The sequence below is a fragment of the Chaetura pelagica genome, unplaced genomic scaffold (assembly GCF_000747805.2).
Source record: "Chaetura pelagica isolate M959 unplaced genomic scaffold, ChaPel_1.0 scaffold315, whole genome shotgun sequence".
Lineage (NCBI taxonomy): Eukaryota > Metazoa > Chordata > Aves > Apodiformes > Apodidae > Chaetura > Chaetura pelagica.
The window spans coordinates 250788-270177 of record NW_009953187.1 but is presented as its reverse complement, the minus strand read 5'-3'; the positions used below and the strand labels follow the sequence as shown (position 1 = coordinate 270177).

The 19390-nt window shown below is 40.4% G+C and overlaps 1 protein-coding gene across 1 annotated transcript in view; it reads left to right on the top strand.

Moving 5' to 3' along the window:
• Positions 1-19390, top strand: part of ARID1B (AT rich interactive domain 1B (SWI1-like)) — a 304313-nt gene that overhangs the window by 270986 nt on the left and 13937 nt on the right. The window contains 4 exon segments of the mRNA XM_009997342.1: positions 3861-4070; positions 7565-7769; positions 16675-16813; positions 18266-18438. Of these exon segments, the coding sequence (XP_009995644.1) occupies positions 3861-4070; positions 7565-7769; positions 16675-16813; positions 18266-18438 (727 nt within the window).

The following is a 19390-nucleotide window of genomic DNA, read 5'->3' as shown; positions in this document are numbered from 1 at the left end:
GAAAATGTGGAGAAGGAATTGTTGAATGTTACGTTTTGAGGGCTCTTCAGGTACGTGGGTAAAAGGACATGCTATGCTAATTTTGCATGTAATGTGCATCCCTGGCATGGCCAGGTGGCTTTAAAATTTTTTAAGAGATACTTTCAGTGTGAGTGTAAAACTATGCAGGGGTGCTGCAACATGAATAAAAACAGTAGGTTGTGAAAACCCCATAAAATCCTGTTCACTGTCCATAGGTACCCATGATCATGACAATGAATACACCCATGGAGCAGCTGTGAGGGGTCTGCAGAGTCCTTCAGGAAGAAATCTTGACAGAGGGTTGTGCCTTGCAAAAGCCTCTGCCAGAGTTTGGACTTGAGCAGGTTTTTCTGCCTGTGTGTGCATGATCTGTTCTGTAGTAAAACAGGTCTATGTAATAAGTGTAATATTGACAAATTCTTTACTGAAGTGAACGGTAGGTAGTTCTATACATATAGATGCTTAAAGAGATTTACAGGAAAAACTACCCACTGCCCTAATGTGAAAACAGCTCCTACAGAAATTTGTCTTGCTCTGAAGGATTCTGCAGACTCACCATACAAGGGTCTGCATATAAAACAGTTTTATTAAGCAGTAGGTGTATTGAAAACAAAGTATAGGGTTCATCAGATTTACTGTGGGAATTGGCTTTGGTACCCATATACTCTGGTGGGTTTTTCTAAATCACCCATTTAAACATGGCTAGTCTCACCATGCAGAGGAGTGCTGGGGATTGAGGACAGAGCAGGATACAACTAAATTGGGAGAGGTATGTGTGCCACAGGCTTGCACTTTCTATCATCAAAATTATCAGCAAACTTAACAGAATAAAAGCTCACAATCTGTATTCTTCCAGCATTGCCTGGCATGCACTCACCTTAGTTAAAAATCTGCTAATGGGATGGTTCTGTGATAAACCCTTATTTTTGGAGGGATAACCTATAGGCAAATTTAGGTTTGCAGCTGAACATGCCCATGTGGAACTGAAGTTTGTTTGTGTGTAGACTAGCTTGCACACATCTGTCATTTTTATATGTTTATGTTTATAAAAATAGAGAAGAAAAAAAGATCTTTACTCCTGAGGTATAACATTCTTCCCTCCAGCGCATTCTTCTAAAGTTAACATTTCATTTTAGAAGAAAATTGCACCCATTTTACAAAGCATGACAACCTGAAAGCTCACACAGTAAGAAACACTTCTTACCTTCCATAAGCTGTGAAAAGTTTTCAGATTATACTGTCATTTCAGAGCCTGCTGCCACACTGCTGAAAAGCAGCATCATTTGAAATGTATAGTAGAAGAACCAAGAATGAAAAATTCTTAACTGGTTTCCATTCTGCTCTGAATCTGATTTGAAAAAGAGAACCTTGCCATATAAAAATGAAAATGTAAAACTGGTATATCTGAACATTTTCAATCATCAGCTACCATAAAAGTGAAATAGAAACTATTTTGTTGCCTCATATGTTAGAATATAAACAGATACAAAATTTGCTGGGTAAAAGCTGAAATTTCCCACCTCTGTTCTTTGGCATCATAAGTGACAGATGAAAATTAATGCTGGTGAGCAGTAGAGTAACCTTGTTCTTACTGTGGTTGGTAGTGGAGTAGCTCCAGTTTATTCAGCTGTTCCAGCCTGTGTGATCATACATCTCTTCTCACTACAAATTAGTAGCAACATGACTTGCCTACTTCCTTCTATCCACCCCACAAAAAAAAATCTCCAACAAAGTATATGTGTTTAAAAGAGTTCAACTAATTTTTTAAACAACCAGATACACTGCAGCTAATGCCTTGAGTAAACTGATTGCCATTACAGGATCAGTTTGTGCTTTCATTGCATGATCTGCAGGACTCATGTCAAAGTACTTTCCTCCAGCCACTTAGTATTACTAAAGCAAATTCAGCCTTGACTCTGACTTCACAAGGAGTTGTAACCCAACTGAATCTGGTTGAGGTAAACTCAGGAGTGAACCTCATTTCTAAGTCAAAAGGAAGTAATATCTGTCTGTAGAAAGGATTACTGCAAATAAATTACAGTATCAGGAAGAAAAGCAAAAAACCTTACAGGAGGCTATTTATTTAATTAAAATGAATATAAATTCACTGGAAAGAACAGCAATTGGTCATGTAACTGCTGGGTCACCCCCCTTGGCTTCACATCCCTTTTCTCCTGGCTCTCCTCCAGTGTTACCAAGTTTCAGCTAATGGCTGGAGGGAGATAGATACATATTTTCCAAGCTAACATGCAAGATGACTGGTGACAATGCTTTCAAAATCATTGGCAGTTGTGTGCTACCACACTGCATTTTTCGTGGTGTTGAGTGCCAGTCCTCACCAGCACAGTGTGGGGACCTGGACAAAGTAGGTGGTTCTGTAGCATCCACGAGGTACAGCTAGGGTCTTCTGTATAATTCTTCAACTAGAAATAAGTTCCTGTTTACTTTGGAATGGTGCTGTCTCCTTTTCAAAGTAAAGAAATGGCAAAGGAGGGAAGGAGTGATTGACTAGATGAGTGTAAAGAAGTGTCTACTGCAATCAACAACAAAGTTTAGGTTTTTACTATACAGACATAAAGGGTATGTTTCCCTTCATATATTTGGCTCCTTTCCCAAAGCTTTATATCAAGCTTTTTCTCTTGTTTTTTAATTCTGAACCACTCCTGTCTTCCACTGCTGAGGAAATCACTTCACCACCTGCAAGCAGGAGGGTGTCCTTGCAGTAGCAGCAGCCCCTCTCTGCTGTCAGTGAGAGGCAGCTCGGATAGGGTGTAGTCCATCCACACATGGCACAGAGCCCAGCTCTCAGGGTTACGCTGCACAGAAAAGATAATAGTGAGAAGTTACAGCTTGTGTAGCAGCCTCAGTGCTTTCTGCTGTCTCCGCATAGAGAAGAAAAGGGCATCAAGATAACATAAGCTTTCATTAACTGTAAAGCCCAAATAGCAGCAGGAAAGCAGGTTCACTCCTGCATTTCTTCCACATAAGAAAGAATTCTGCCCTTTCCACCTCTTCCACTTTTCCTGGTGGTGGTTCAGCTCTGATTGCTGTGCATCCCTGCTTTTTCCCAGGTCCAAATGCACATTATCTTTGCAAGGTAGGGCATGTGAGGTGGCCTCTTCTGTCCTTTTTCAGGGGAGGACAGCAGTAGCTACTCATAAACCTTGCTGACTCAGGCAGCTAATTGGCAGTTCACAAAGAGTATTGCCACCAATCTTCTTTTACTGTAGGCACTGTTGCTCAACTTGCTTTTTGGCCAGCAGTGGTGTGAAGCAGCAGTAAAGCATAACCGTTTGTGACTCTTTGAAGAGAGTACTAGTTTTTTGGTGTACTAGTTTGCCATGGTTCATGCTTTAGGCTACTTTTGTGCAATTCCTGTTCTGGAGGAACGCTGTCAGGTTTTCTAGCCCCTTTGGGGAGCAAAGAGGAGAAAGTTGATTTGGTTTGGTTTTAGGATTATGTAACCTTGTGTGGGACAAACTTGTTAGTGCTTACAAAGCACTTTGAGATAAGTGGATGAGAAGCACTATGTGAAAGCTACCTCTTATTAAAATGACATGAGGCAACATCAGAAACTTGCCTTCTGGGATCCAAAGTTCTTATCAGTAAAAGAAATATGAAAATGGGGAGTTTGGGCCCTATATTTAAAAAGCTGAATTTTCCGTATACGGATAGAATGTACTGTTTGTGCCTGAACTAGTAGCCTTCATTCCTGGCTGTTGTGTGATAGCTTTAGTTTGTTTGACATCTTCTCTTTTTCAATGTTGTGAGTTTCTTACTTTCTTCTCCCTCCCCCTCCCACCCTTCCCCCAACTCTTTTTTTTCTTCTTGTGATTTAGAAGTCAAGTTCCTCCACCACAACTGGAGAGAAGATCACTAAAGTCTATGAACTAGGGAATGAGCCGGAGCGCAAGATGTGGGTAGATCGGTACCTCACGTTCATGGAGGAGAGGGGCACGCCTGTGGCCAGTCTGCCAGCTGTGGGCAAGAAGCCCCTGGACCTGTTCAGGCTCTACATCTGCGTCAAGGAGATTGGAGGTTTAGCACAGGTGAGAAGTGCTTGAAAGTGAACCTTTTGAAAAGGGGTTACGCATATTTTTTTCCAGAGTATTTCCTGCTGGTTACAGCATTACGTTTTCAGCCCTGACAACATTGTTGAAGAAAATAGTTTCAGCCTTTAATATTCATCTGGAGTTCATTCTGGCCTGCATAATTGCCCTAAAACACTGCAGTTTGAATCAAAATTGGCTATTGCTATAGACAGATGAAATTGTTCAGGGGAATCCAGTAATGCCACTAAGAGAAGAAAGAGGAAATGAAGATTGGATCAAAATTACGAGTAAGAAACATATGACAGAGCTGAAAGGAAAAGGAGATTTTTAAATCCATCCATCCTTCCCAGATAGGGATACTCCCTCTAGGACAAATAATTCATCTCTCCAGAGAAGTGGCAGATGTACTCTTGAAACACAGCCTTTTGACCCAAACCTTTCATCTCTGTCTCTGTACAGTAGTACATGGACTGTGCTTTCCCTGTATTTGGAAGATGCTTACAGGATATTTTGGGTTGCCTTACAAACATAGTGATGACAAGGAAAAGGTGAATTACTAAATTGAGATGAAGGAAAATAAAAGCAGGACAGGCTGAGAATAAAAAAGTCAGATTGGAGAGAGAAGCTTTAGTTTGTGTTCTCACCAGTTAACTGGAAGTTTTGCAAAGGAGTGTTTAGAAATTACTTGTGAGTTCTGTAAGATAGAGCAACACAGAGCAAAACTAAGAGTTTCATTGTGTAGCACCATCAAAAAGGGAACACAGGAGAAAATGGTCAGTATTTTCAGCTTTAAATTTGTTATTTGAAGTTTTCTGTCCTAGCCTGATGCTTTTACAAAGCATCTGTTGCATCTAGGGAATCACTCTGTCTAGGTGCTAGAAGGTTCTATGAAGTGCTGAGACCTGTAATTTCTGTGGTTTTAAGAACATTTGTGGATGTTCGGTGCTTTCCAATATGAGGTCTTAAACATAGGTATGTAGATAAATATGTATATGCAATGTTTAATATAAAATAGATAATATTTAAGTAGGTGTAAGTTTACCAAAATTACAAAATCTGAACTCAAAAATATGGAAAACAAACTAGGTGCTTAGGGAGCACATTTTAATAATCTGTGTTGTTAGTTCAAGAAAGAAATGTCCCACATCAATTAGTACCTTTTTCAATGCCATTTACACATCACCACGTAGGATTTGACTACTAAATTGGATCATTGGCCCCTCAAGTCCAGAGGTTCTAGCTATTCCTTTTATTAAAGGAGGGGCAGAGAAGCCAAATATACTTCACCTTGCCAGTTGTTACATGATGTATATGGGTAAGAGAGGGTAACCTGGCATTTTTAGTGATCAGGTTATGCCCCCCAGCATCATAAACATTTGATTACTTTTAGCTCAGAAAGTTTATTACAGGTAAATTGTATCATGCAGCTGCTCTGCCTCATACAGTGTGATTGTGCCCATACTATGACTCTTATCATCGAAAAATAAGCAAAATAGGGGGCAGGTGGGATTTTCTAGACAGTAATGCATGTTTGCTTATTATGGAAATTTATTTTATTCTGGAACACTCCGTGTGGATTTGCAGTGGCAGACATTACACGTTGCTAAAGAATAGATGATGTTCACTGAGACTGATTTTTGAGTTAATGTGTTCTTCAGTACCGGTAAAAATTGACAGTGAAGATAAAGGCTCCTGGTTTTGCTGGTGTGCCCACATGGATGATCACCGTGTTTATCTGTTTGAGGCTACTGAGAGGTGCAGAGCTTTGCTTATGGAGGTTTATTTAAATGTATCTGTGTGATGCTCTCCTAAAAAGCTTTTGCTTCAGTGACTGCACTTGACATCTCATGATTCTGCCCAAAGAGTGACAGGGAGTGGAGCTGTACAGCCGCAGTGCATATTCTCTGGCTCAATAGTTGCAGTTGATGGGGTCCCAACATGAACAGGCCAGCTGTTGGCAGTCTTCTTTTAAATGCCAGTATACTGGGCATTTAGGCATGAATGTTTCTGTTTGCATTATGCAATGTGTTCATTATGCACCACTGTAGGCACGAAGGGCTGTGTAACTGGATTTTAAGCCTCAACAGGGGCAGTTATGAAAACCTCGTCTCCTCTAAGTCCTGGGTTCTTGCAGGATGTACCAGAGAAATAAAAACACTTCACATAGCCGTGCCGACCTGTTTGCTATTAACGCTGTCCCCAGAAGATCTTTGCTGACTGGCAGCAGTTATGGTGTAATTAAACACTGAGAGAAACATAAGAAATGTTGCCTTTGCTGGCACATAGGCTTCAAAACAGTATGGCTAATGATAACCTTTGTAGCTATACAAGTTAAGTTGGAGTCATTAAAATCTTTGATCTCATAGCAAATAGAAGTCATCATGGGGTGCAAGAAACAGGATTCTTCCCGAACAAAAGCTGAGATGCTCAGAGATTATTTCACTGCTGCATCCTCTCCTTGGATCATACCTAGTGATTGCACAAGTGGTTGAATGAACTCCAGGGCATCAGGTATTACAGCAAAAAAACTGGCTGCTATGAGTAGGACAGCTGAGTGAGCCAGTGGCATCATCCAGGATGACAGATGAACGTCATTGTTATTACAGTGTTTGAGGAACTTATGAACAGTGTCTTTCAGTATTCTCAGCCTTACACTGCAAACAAGACTTGCAGCAGAGTTGTGCAGTCAGCACTGTAATACAGAGTATTGCTGAACTAGCCCAGTGTGTTTGAAGTCTGCCTTAATTAATTAAGGGGCCTTGCGTCACTGTCTCTCATCTAGCCAGAGGATCATTGATCTGTCCCTGCAAGACGCCCTGAAGTGAAGGGACTTGAACCAGGAATTAAAGGCGGAACTGTCTGACAGCTGGTGGCTATTTGGGAGAAAAATTTCTTTTTCCTATCAATGCTCAAACACTTAAATTGCCGAATAATGCTGCTATTGCTTTCTAAAGTAGTTTTTAGAAGCTGCTTTTTAATTAGAATGGGGTGGGTGTGGGTGGGTATGTGAGAGAGGCAGAATGAGTGTGCATATGCCTAGAGATGGATTGCTAGCATAGGCCCAGAAGAGTGCAAAGCATTTAAAAGATGCACCATGCAGAAGACTCTCCACAAGCAAAGCTTTTTATGTAGCTATCAGCAGGTTCCTTAATGGTTTTATAACTGTAAATGCTGTCTGTGCATTACTGTGTGTGGGAGTAATGGGCATAAGTTAAAAGAGGAAAATAAAAAAAAGCAAACCCAAGACATTAAGTGCTGGGGTTCTTTTCGGTTCCCCCCCCCCCTTTTTTTTTTTTTTTTATGGTAAATGCTGTCTGTGCATTACTGTGTGTGGGAGTAATGGGCATAAGTTAAAAGAGGAAAATAAAAAAAAGCAAACCCAAGACATTAAGTGCTGGGGTTCTTTTCGGTTCCCCCCCCCCCTTTTTTTTTTTGTCTCATGAACAAAACACTTTGCTGCCAACCAGTGATTCTGCCATTTATTTTGTTAGGTTAATAAAAACAAGAAGTGGCGTGAGCTGGCAACCACCTTGAACGTTGGCACTTCGAGCAGCGCAGCCAGCTCCCTGAAAAAACAATACATTCAGTACCTGTTTGCCTTCGAGTGCAAGATTGAGCGAGGGGAGGAGCCCCCTCCAGAAGTCTTCAGCACTGGAGACACTAAGAAACAACCTAAGATTCAGCCGCCATCTCCTGGTAAGTCAAAAAAACTGCAGCCTCTTACACAACCATTTTTTGAATGCAGAAGATAGTGGGTTGCAGCTTATATATTTAGAAGCATGTCTTGCTGCTGCTGGACAAACGGCAAAGATAGATGTGTTGTAGGCGTCTTGTTTTCAAACTTGGAGTTAGCTCCTCAGCCAAGTCTCATTGAAGTCTGGGGGCCACCCACAGTCAGGTGGCCAGTTTGTCATTGCCCACTCCTAACATACAGAGACAGGTGTGCCAGCATAACCCTTGGTATTTGGAGTTTTGTTGGCACAGTAAAAAGAAGAGTGTTCTGTGCAGATGTGCTTGTGCTGAAAGATCAGATAGTGGTACTTGGGCTTTCCTTCCTGTGAATGAAGCTGCATTTTCAACACAACTATTGGTCAGTGAAGCTTCAGTTGGAGTCAGGATGGCAGATGCTGGACTGATCAGTGGGTCTTAGGTGGTTGCTCTCATACAGCTCATGTTGAATTTGTGAGAGTGTGGTGTATCCCCACTGCCAGACCTTGTGGTTTGGAGGCAGGCTCTCTGTTCCTTTGTTGCTAATCCTGTATATCAGATAAGTTGCTAGCATCACTGTCTTTATCTTCTCGTCTGAGAAGCTGGAACCGGAAATGCTTGATTTTGGCTGTTCTTTTTGCATATACAGTGAGGTGTTCTTTCTGAATTCAGCTTAAGACTCTCAGGGTCTCAAAGACTCTCAAAGTCATGGGCAATGTTGAAGGCAGGAAAATTCTTCAGTCATAACATTCTAAGTACATTGGAAAAGGTGTAGTAATATTAGTTCTAGACTACCCACAGAAGAGAAAATATTTCCTTTGATTTGCTGGCTATTAGGCTTTTCTGACCAACAAAATAATTTTGATAATATCAGTAATTTCACAATTACTGTCAGGCAGGCCACCTTCTTCTATTGCTAAGAGAATATAATTCCGGGAACGTTTACAGCAGTTTCCTGCATTTCCAGGCAGTTTACAGGCTGCATGGCTTCAGTTTGAGAATTCTTGTTGTGGATACCAAAAATTGCAAGGGTGTTAACCCTTGTTAACATCTGCAGTTGTTAGGTACCTCAGTAGTGCTTATTTAATAGAGAAGATACCTAGGTTACTTAGCAAGGCAAGTTTAGAAGATGGGGCACTACAATTAAAGTCTGTATTATAAATGTTTATCTGTATGAAATGGGCATAGAGTGTCTTGAATGGGCACCACTACACTACTACTACTTTTTGCTTCTGGCAAAAAATACATGATGCTGGATGTATCTGTCACCTCCTGAGAAGGCTGGTAAAGGGAGATGAAACTATTAGACTTGTTAAGGAGAGTGAAGAGGAAATTAATCTGTTTCTAAAACTAACAGCAGTACTAAAAATGAAAGAGCATTTTGTTTACTTCTTTCCTCTTTACCCCTCTCCTTCCAACACTGCTCTCAGTATTTGGTTCAAGGATGATCACTGTAAATTGGCTGTATTTTGAGATGAAGAATTACTATTTAAATACATAAATCTGAAACAAAGGAATAGAAATGTCAGGCTTAGCACTTTCAGAGGGTCCTTTTGCATCATGAGACTACAGATGAAAATGGCAAAGTCCACATTTAAATGTATCATAACATTCAATCAAGCTGTCTATGAGGAGAACTGAAACTATTTTCCTACAATAAAAACACAGCAGGACATAGAGACTGGAAGAGGGGGAGGCAAGCAAAGATCTCAAGGTTTGTTTTGTTGGTGAGAACAGAGCTCGTGTCACTGAATGGGCTGCACTTCTGTACGGAGAAAGGCTTTCCCAGTGTGTATCAGCTTTAGTGCATGAAATCCTGCTGAGGTATAGATGCTGCAGAGAGTACAAGCCTGTTGTCTTTAATAGTCAGCTTTTTTTTCTTTCTCCACTTTCTCTAGCATATACCAACATTAACCTATTAACTGCACAAAAGAAGTAGAGTTGACGATGTACGTTAGATAATCGGTTAGTCTTTGGCATTCAGAGGGAACAGGAGCCCAATAAAAGAAGCAGTAACCTCCAAATGTTCTTGCTTTAACCATTAGCCTCTGTTGTGCTCTCATGTCAGTGTAGGCAGAGCCCCTCCAAAGCCAAATCCATTTTCAGAGAACTAGTTACAGTATTAAGGCTGAAGTTAATTCTCATAAAAAGCCAGGAGGACTTGTCTTAGAGGGGAGGGTGTTGTATGCTAACTCTAACCAGTTGATGCTATGAAATCAGGGTCATGAGAGCTTAAAAATCAGCTCATCTTCATAAAACTTTTAAAAATAACTTGCACATAAAAATATATAGGGAATATATATAAGAATATCTAGGGATTGGCAGCCTTCTTGTTACAGAGAAAAATTCAGTTCCTGTGTAGATGTAGCTCCCGGGTGAACGTTATGTAAGGTGGGAAGCACAGTGACATGCAGTTCAGAGCAAATCACTTAATGCAGATGTCCCACATCCAGGGGGTAATTACATAATTGTCTCATAGATGACTTGTAGAATTCAACCAGTGAAGGAAAGCAAGGAGACACAGTGCAACAGCCACAGAGAGGAGATTCCCACAGAAGAACCTGGCCAGGGAAAGGATGTGATGTCTTAACTCAAATCTAGGGGACTGCAAGGCAGTGTTCTGGGTCCAAGTGTTAGTCTATTTGCTTGTAGCACTGCATCATACCACTGTCAGACCCACTTCTGTACTTTCATAAAACTCCCAGGGAGAAGTCAGGGCCTGAAGTAGTGTGACTTGCAGTGCTCTGAGGCTGTGCAAGTTTGAGACACAGCTGTGGTAGGTAGGCTGAGGCCTTTGTTGCACAGCTTGAATCTGTCTGGGTCAGGTAATACTGTGAGCAGTGAAGACCAGCAGCAGATGTCAGACTAGCTATTAGAGGACCCTCGTTGGCCTCGTGTCCTGGTTGTTGGGTCCATGCCATGGTCCTTGCCAACCGCTGACTGCACTTTTGCTGCATAGGAAATTTGAAGTCTCCATAAGCATCCTTTTAGGTTTCCAGTGCTTTCCAGAAGTGAGTGCAAAAACAAAATGCTCTTCTTGTCCTGAGTGTTTGCTAGTTTTGACCAAAATATGAACAAATTATGTGGTGAGCTATAAAACTGAAAATAATTCTGGGGGCCATTAGGCTAAGCACTGGTGGGTGCTGGAGAACAAATTTCAGAAGGGCATCAGCACAAAAGAGGTTTTTTCCATTACTCTACTCAGGCATTGTAAATTCTTAGCTGCAGTATGTGATTATGTGTGCATGACTCCCAAAATTACAGACTGAGCATTTATCGTTTACTGAATGAACAGGATGGCCACAGTGGTACAGCCCGGGACGCTCCTAAGTAACACTCAGCAGCTGGCCCTGATGTCAACAGAGATTTCAAGACAGCAAACCTGGAAAACTGTGTGCCTGTGTTGGAAGGCAGGAGCTTGCCAAGAGTGTTCCCTGCGTTTCCTTGGCAGCAGAGAAACAAGCCTTGGGGAGGGGGATGGCAGGGGGGACGCCCGACACGACGCAGCCATTCAGGGAGTGTAACCAAACCCATCCGTCTCTGCCTGACTGAAGTGCTATTATTAGCAGGCAGGTGATGTCATGGAGCGTGTGGTGAGGCCAGCCAGGGAATCCCCACAGAAGATGGATGGGCAAGGGGTTGGGAGGGGTGGATGGGAAGACAGACAGAAGTGCTCCCATGCTTGCACCCACACCCGCCTGGGGGGCCCTGCCGCAGCCCCCAGCCCAGCCTCACTGGGGCACTGGGTTTGTGCTGTGTAAATTATCTTCCCAGCGTGGCAGCTGGCTGTTCATTCTGAAGTATGGGAATGTACTTAACCTTCAGTAACCTTTCCATTGTTTACTTTAGAGTATACATTTGTAGCTTCTGGCAAAAGGTAGGGATATCCTAGAGAGCATGTCAGGCCTCATATTAATGGAGTTTCAAGAGGTTTCGTTCTTCCTTCCTTTTTTTCTTTTTTTTTTTAAAGGTAAAAAAATCCTGGCAAGAGAAACTTTTTCTTTTTCTTTTTTTTTTTTAACTGTGTATTTCTGTTCTGGTAAATATCAGGTCTTTCATACAAGCCATGCAGGCTTTGCAAGGCAAAAGCCATGCCAGTGCTATAATTCTGTCCTGCCCAGAATAACGCATAGCATTGACTGAGCTATGGAAAGGTTTGTAGGACCTCAGCTTCTCATTGCAAAGATGTTAATTTTATTTCATTTTGGATGGACTTTCTCTTGTTAAAAGCATATTCTTACACAGCTGTTATGACACTTGAAAGATGAGTGTTGCTTAGATGTGAATGTGAGATGAAGAATTCAGTAGCTGTGTACACATAGGTTTTTTTCCTGGACATCCCCAAGTCAGCTGCAGGATCATTTAAGCAAAGATTACCTCTTCTGAAACAACATCATTGTTTGTCTTCCTTCTTAGTTCTCTGTTGTAATACTGAAGCTTATGAAGCACTTTAAAAGGATATGGGTTCTATTTCAGGGTGTCCACAATCAAAATTAAACATCTATCATAGATTAAAAAATTCAGAGAGATGCTTAGCAAACGTAAAATTTAAGGTGAAACACAGAAAAGAAATACAGTACTTTCTTATAGAGAAGAGGGTTGTTTTCATACTCTTGAACTAGAAAACATTGTTAATAGCAATGTGTGTAAAATGTATGTGTGAGAGAACATAACTGGCTTGCATTTGATGTATGTGCATGCAGGCACCCGAGTGCACATGCTATATCCAAAAAACTGTTTGAAGTATGCAAAGTGAAGTGTTTTCAAAAGTTAGGAAATGCCAAAAATTAGATATAATCTTTGTAACCTTAATTAAGTTTCCTTGCACATAGACAATTCGATACACTCTTCATTATGCAGTCACATCGAAATTTTTTCTCCAAATTGTCTGTGTCATTCAGTGCATGGAATAAACAGTGCTCAGTGATTGAGGAGCTATTCAATATTTTGTTTTATCCTCACTTTTCAGTACACAGCCCTTGTGCCACAGTTTTCAACCAGACTCAGAGCATTAGAAATTTACTCCTTACTTTTTCTTCTTTTCACTACAACTGTATTTGAGGACTTTAAAAAGCCTTTGCAATACCCATTTGAGAAGGAGAACAGTATGACTCCCATTCTACAGAAGATGAACTGGGATACCAGAAAATTTACAACATGAGCATCCACTAATTCTGGATACCAGTTTTCCGTGTTTTTCCTTGTATAGCTCTTTATATGATCTCATCTGTTGCCCTACATGTTCTACACAGCTGGAAAACAGCATTTCTAAAGAGACTCAGAAAAGGAACATGCATCTAAGAACCTCTTGTGCAAAATTTAATGTCACTCATGTGCCCAGTATTGAACTCTTTGTCTCTTTATCCAGCTACTTACAGTTCTTTCCCTGTATTTCAGCTCTCATTAGGTACATTTTCAGGGCTTTCTTGGTGTTGTTTGTTGTGTAGTGCCCCATCCATGCAGCTTCAGACTTCTCAAAGTCTAATTTGATCTCAGTAGCATTTGTATCTCCTTTCCAGGTTCTCAATCCCCTTATAATTCTGCTCCTTTTCTGCTGATGGTCAGAAATCCTATTACCCTGCCTTTGCTTACCAACCTCCTGTTGTAGAGAGCAGAGTGCAGGGTGGCTTCCTGGCTATAGGTTCTCATGCTCAGCTCTACATTCAAGACTGCCCAGATTAACCTAGGAGCTGAATTACAGTGAGAGTCCTGCTCACCCCCAGCCTGAAATAAATGCATAAAGGTTCTTCAGAGAATCAAGCAGTGAATATATAGCAAGCTAATAATCTCTACATCTAAACAGGTATTTTTCACAAATTTATTTAACCAAATCAGAGTAAACTCTGGAACAGCAGAGTGCTTTCCCTGTCACAGGTACATCCGCGACATTACCACCAAATCTCTTCTCCAGACAATGAAGGGACCACTGGTGCTGTGTGTGGAAAAGGTGATCAAAATACATCCTTGGCTTGCAAAACTCACAGAAACATACTTCTCTTTTGGGGACGAGGCAGGCCATATATTTTTGAAGGCATATTCTTAGAAAAAGCTGTCTAGTTACAGCTGAAAATTTCTGAAACAAAATTAGCTGGAGGGGAGCATCCATCAGGATGACTTTCTGGTGATTGGCTGAAGCTTTGCAAAAGTACTGAAAATTACATTCTATGAGAGAAAGTTGAGTTTCTTAAAAAATTGTACCTGCAGTACCAACAGGAACTATTAAGAGTACATACCTTATTCTTCCTCAAGGAATGTGCTATTTGCACAGCTATCGATGCTGTTACTAAAATAAAGATGAACTCTTCAGCAGCCTGTGAGTGTATGACATAGAAATAATTGGTCTTATGGTTGCTTTTTGGTCATATCCACACCTTAATCCAGAAGGTTAAACACTTGCAGTCCCTAATTCTGTAGAAGTGTAGAGGACGAGAGGTAATGGTTTTAAGCTGAAAGAAGAGAGATTTACGTTAGAGATCAGGCATAACTTCTTCAGTATAAGGGTGGTGAGACACTGGAACAGGCTGCCCAGAGATGTGGGGGGTCCATCTCCCAACATGTGGAGATGTTCAAGGGCAGGTTGGATGGGGCTCTGAGCAGCCTGTTCTAGTGGAAGGTGTCCCTGCCCGTGCAGGGGAGTTGGATACTTGATGATCTTTAAGATCTTGAGATCTTCCAACTCAAAAAGTTCTGTGATTCTGTGTCCCTGACCCAGTAGGGGTCAAGAGATAAATGTATCAACAAAGCAGTACCAGAAATTTTGCACTTCTCATGACACCATTTGCCTTTCATTTTTTTTCAGCTGTTTATAACCAGTCATTTAGAAAGAGGCAGGGGGAAAATAACCAACCCTGTAATCACCACTGACCAGACAGAAATTTGACTTGTAGCTTCTCAGGTGGATGTCTTCTTTTTGCTTTTAAACCTTTTCTTACCTGAGAAGATTCTATAAAACAGTGTTAATCATAAGAAAGATTCTGTATTAGTGCAGCCCATTAATACAGAAAAAAATATTTTACCTGGTTTCTTTAGGTTTACTTTAGATCTTCAGATAGGAATTTTAATTTCTTGTTCAGGTAGGATAGGGAAGAATTTAATTGCTGTTTAATAGCCCACCATAAGACAAATATTCAGGGTTAGGCAATACCATATTTTACACTAAGTACATGGGTAGAGTAAGGTATTTACTTACATGGTTCTAATATAACAAGATGATATGGGACAATGTGTGGCTTAACTCAGAAATTTTTTCAGGCTTCTTAGAAGTAATCTAGAATTGTGTTTAAAACTCAAAGGCAGGAGAATGATCCTGGCTCACTCAGGGGTCATATATACAAAGGGCTCATTTTATGTGAACATGATGATCTTTTTATTATCATATGGATTTGTTTTATTATAGCTTTCATTCAACTGTAGCTTTAGTTGCTGCAAATGTTGTTACTGCATTAATGCAATCAGAGAGCTTTTCTTAAACTTTCTTTGACCCTCATTACTGTATGAGCATAAACTAAACATGGCTCAGAAAGCTGAAGACAAGAACAATGTGGTCTACACAATGTGGATTTTACATATGCACTTGCTACTGAGACTGATTTCCAGATAGTGGAATATGTGTTATAGATATAAATGAAACACATATAAAAAAGGTGTTCTTCAGTTAAAAACAAGCTCTGCCTGTCAAGATGATGAGTGTTCTAGGATTCTGAGTCAATTATAAACTACTTTCTCTTGCACATTCAGAAGAAAAGCCCATATGCTTGTTCCAATTTCCTCTCTAACAGTAATTTATAAAGCTTTGTTAATTGGTCATTGAATGTACATAGTCAAGCACTTTAAAATGCTTACATGACAGTTCATAAAAAAGGAGGACCTCTCAAACCAGAGCCATGTCTTTCTAAATCAGAAAACTACTGTCAGATCTGTGGGGTGGGGGATGTGTCTCCTCAGTAGTCATAGGAAAATAGTAACTTCAATGTCTACTTCAAAGAGTGATCTGAATGCATTTTATAGTTAGTTTCTATCATGTACTCATTTAATGCCCTTAGTACTGCTCAGTCTCATCAGACTAGAACATTACACACCTTTCTATGCTCATTGTCCTATCAGGAATGTAGCTCTTTACCATGGTTAAGAAGGAGAGTAGTGCAGGTGCTCTATTGCTTTCTGAGATCTCAACAGAGAAGTTGTTGCAGATTAAATGGATGCTTTGCAGGATTGACCTGGTCATGTTACATACACTCTACAGTGATCAACATTTCTACTTTTACGATTTTATTAGGAGTATTAGCTACAGCCTCCTGTTCAAATTCTGCTTTCACTGATCGCTTTGTTCTTAACCCAGATTGCCTTTTGCATTTCTTAAATACAGTATTTTGCCATGATGTCTCAAAGGTGGCATAAGGTTGCAGTGGGCCACTAGCCATTTGCCATGTTACCTGCCTTTTAGTGGTAAATGAAATTATGAGTTTATATTAATACAGCAGTTTAAATTTGTGATGAAAAGCTTCTGGCTGAAATTTGCCTTCTAAATGAATGTGTTGTGATAGTGATTATATAAAGAAGCTGTGCCAAAGAACAACCTTCATTTACTCTGTTGTAAACTATAGACAATTAACTTTGTATTTCTGACCTCCTATGTAAATGATCCTTCATCTAGATAATTTCTATTCATGTTGCTTCAGGCAGCAGATTAAATTCATGGTTCTGAGAAAGATTATGGCTATTACTGCACAGCGTATCCTGATCTCAGAAGATTTGAGGGAAGTTAGGAAGGACTGAGATGCATGGTATAAGCAAGCTTCTGGGGGAAAGAACCAGTTTCTTTCCTTGATGATAATTATTTCCACAGGAATTTGGCTGCTACCGTATAATATTTCCTTTTTCTTTCATTTCCCAGCTAATTCTGGTTCCTTGCAAGGCCCACAGACTCCACAGTCTACTGGTAGTAATTCCATGACAGAAGTGCCAGGCGATTTGAAGCCCCCAACACCAGCATCAACACCTCATGGACAGATGACACCTATGCAGGGTGGCAGGTATGAAAAAGACTTGGCTTAACTTTTTGTTCTGCAGTAATTTATGCCAGTCTTTCCCAACAGCTCAGGCACTCATCTAATTCTGTGGTGAACCACTCAGAGCCTTAAAACTGGCAGAAAATTACTTCTTTTTGGAGAGGAGAGAGGGAAAGGGAAGAAGGAGTAGGATCTGCATTAGCTTTCTAAACACCAGAGAAGGATCAGAAAAGCATCAGTGCAAAGGGGGACGTGAATATGTGAAGAGTGGGGAGGAAGGTGGAACTCAGCAGCACCAACTTAGAACCACAGCCTTCCTTTCCTTGCTTGCCCTGTCCTCCTCTGGTATACAGATCCAGGCATCCATGCTCAGGAAGGAGGAATTCAAACTAATGGATTATAGAGAAAAATTGGCGAGGTGAGCAGGGAACAGGAAAGTAAAGGAGCTTGTTTACAGTCACTTCCAAGCATTATAGAAGTATGGATCCAGAGTGCTTTTCTAATGAATACAGTGGGGTAGAAATCTGTGGGTTTAAGGTGTTACTTAAATTCAAATTACGAAAAGTGTATATAATAACAGTGGTTAAGTGAGATAGCAGAGGATTCAGCTGGATGAACCAAGAGATCCCTTTCAGTTCTTTGTCCTGTAAATCACACACCAGCTCAATCTGAAGTGAAGCCTTCTCAGCATTCATTAAGGCTTGTTACCCTACAGAAGTCCAGCAAAAATGGTTCTTGTTGACTTCAGCAGAAACATTATGAACTATGTGCAGAGTCACTTCAAAGTAAACATACCTTTTTTTCTGCAACTATGATACTGAAGAAAAAAGACCAAGAACCTTTTCTAATAACATGTAATTCAGATTGAGGTTTCTTCCCCTAGGTAAAAAAAAATTCTTTTGCATTAAGAGTATATTTGATCATTATCAGGGAAACTCCATTTTTCAAGCCAAATATTTAAGGTCTTGAGAATAAAGCTGGCTGCAACCATAAAGGCTAGTGCCTCTTCCTAACAGTAAATGGTATTTAGGAGGTAAATCAAGTGTTGCTGTTTAGTCTTTCCTCTAGTAGGAGAGCAATGGGAGCTTGGTAAATTTGAAAGGTAATAAATATGAAACTGATAAAAAGTGATACTGTTTTGACACAGCATATGATTAACCTGTGGAATTCAGTGCCTTGAGGTAGTGAGGCAAACAGCTTATTGAAATTTCAGAAGGGTTTAAGACTTTTATATGAATAATAGGAACATGCACAGTTGTATTGGATTAAAAACGCTGATCATCAGGGTAAGTAGCCAGATCGGGAAAAAGTGTAGATTTCTTTAATGATTGTTCATTGTGAAAGGTTTTTGCAACTTCCTCAGACGTATCCTGCACTGCCACAGCATCATGGGCTAGGTGTGGTATAGTCCAGTCTGTTTTTAGAATTCTTATCAGTACATGATGATGTTAATGCCTCCTTTTTCTCATCTGCCAGAAACAGCGCGGTCAGTGTGCACGATCCCTTCTCTGACGTGAGTGATTCAGCATTCCCGAAGCGAAACTCCATGACGCCAAATGCACCATACCAGCAGGGAATAAACATGCCAGACATGATGGGAAGGATGCCATATGAGCCAAATAAAGATCCTTTTGGTGGAATGAGAAAAGGTATTTTCTTTGTGGGAGCTTAAATGTTCTTTCCTACATTCATGTACTCAAGACTCTCTGTTGGTCAGAATGAGCCTTTTTGATTTGCTGATTTTGCCATTGGTAAAATGGTATCCTTGTAGCAAAAGGAGAGGTGCAGTGCAATTGTGTTGCATTCTGGTCGTCATATTTTCCCCTCTTAGGGTTACACTGTTTATTTTAGACTTAACAGAGTCCTAAAAATTGCTTGTAGAAATACATTTCAGGAAACGGCATAAATTCAGATGGTTAGATTTTCTGCAGTGCTGTTGAAGGTCGTTAGCTACTCTTCAAATCAGATGCTGGGCTTCAGTGCTAGAATGTGAAGTGGTGAAGCAGCATGCCTGGTAGTAGGGCTGAACTGAGAATTCACTGTGCAGAACTGAACAAGTTTCCTAATGCTCTCTGTCTCAGTTTACATATTTTTCAGAATAGGAAAGCTACTTTTTTTCTCACTTGGACAGTCCCTGCCAAAAAGTGATAAACACAGTCAAAGTCTGTATATTTTTAGAAAGCAAAAATCAAAATTAATGTCAAACTTGACTTTTGTCCTTTTGAGCACTTAACCTACAGATGGTTTTGTGGATATTTGTAAAATGTGCTTAAAAATTAATGTCTTGCATGCCTTGTATATAGGAAAGTGGGAGGAAAGAACAAAAGCAGGGCTCACAGTGGCTGCGAAGAGAAGAGTAGATGGAGGTAATGAAATTAAGAAAGTGGAAACTGAAAGTGAGCAAAAGGGAAAAATAGGAAGAAGAGGTCCAGAAATCAGGGGAAAAAAGATATGTGGTGAAGTGCAGAAATGCTTTAAAAGAGATAATCTGATGTGACTTAAAAAACCTTTAAATGCCTTTGTTTGGACTATGGACACAGTTGGAGGAAGGAAAAACCCTCTCTGCCTTAGATTCACTTTAGGTTTTATACCCATGTGAGA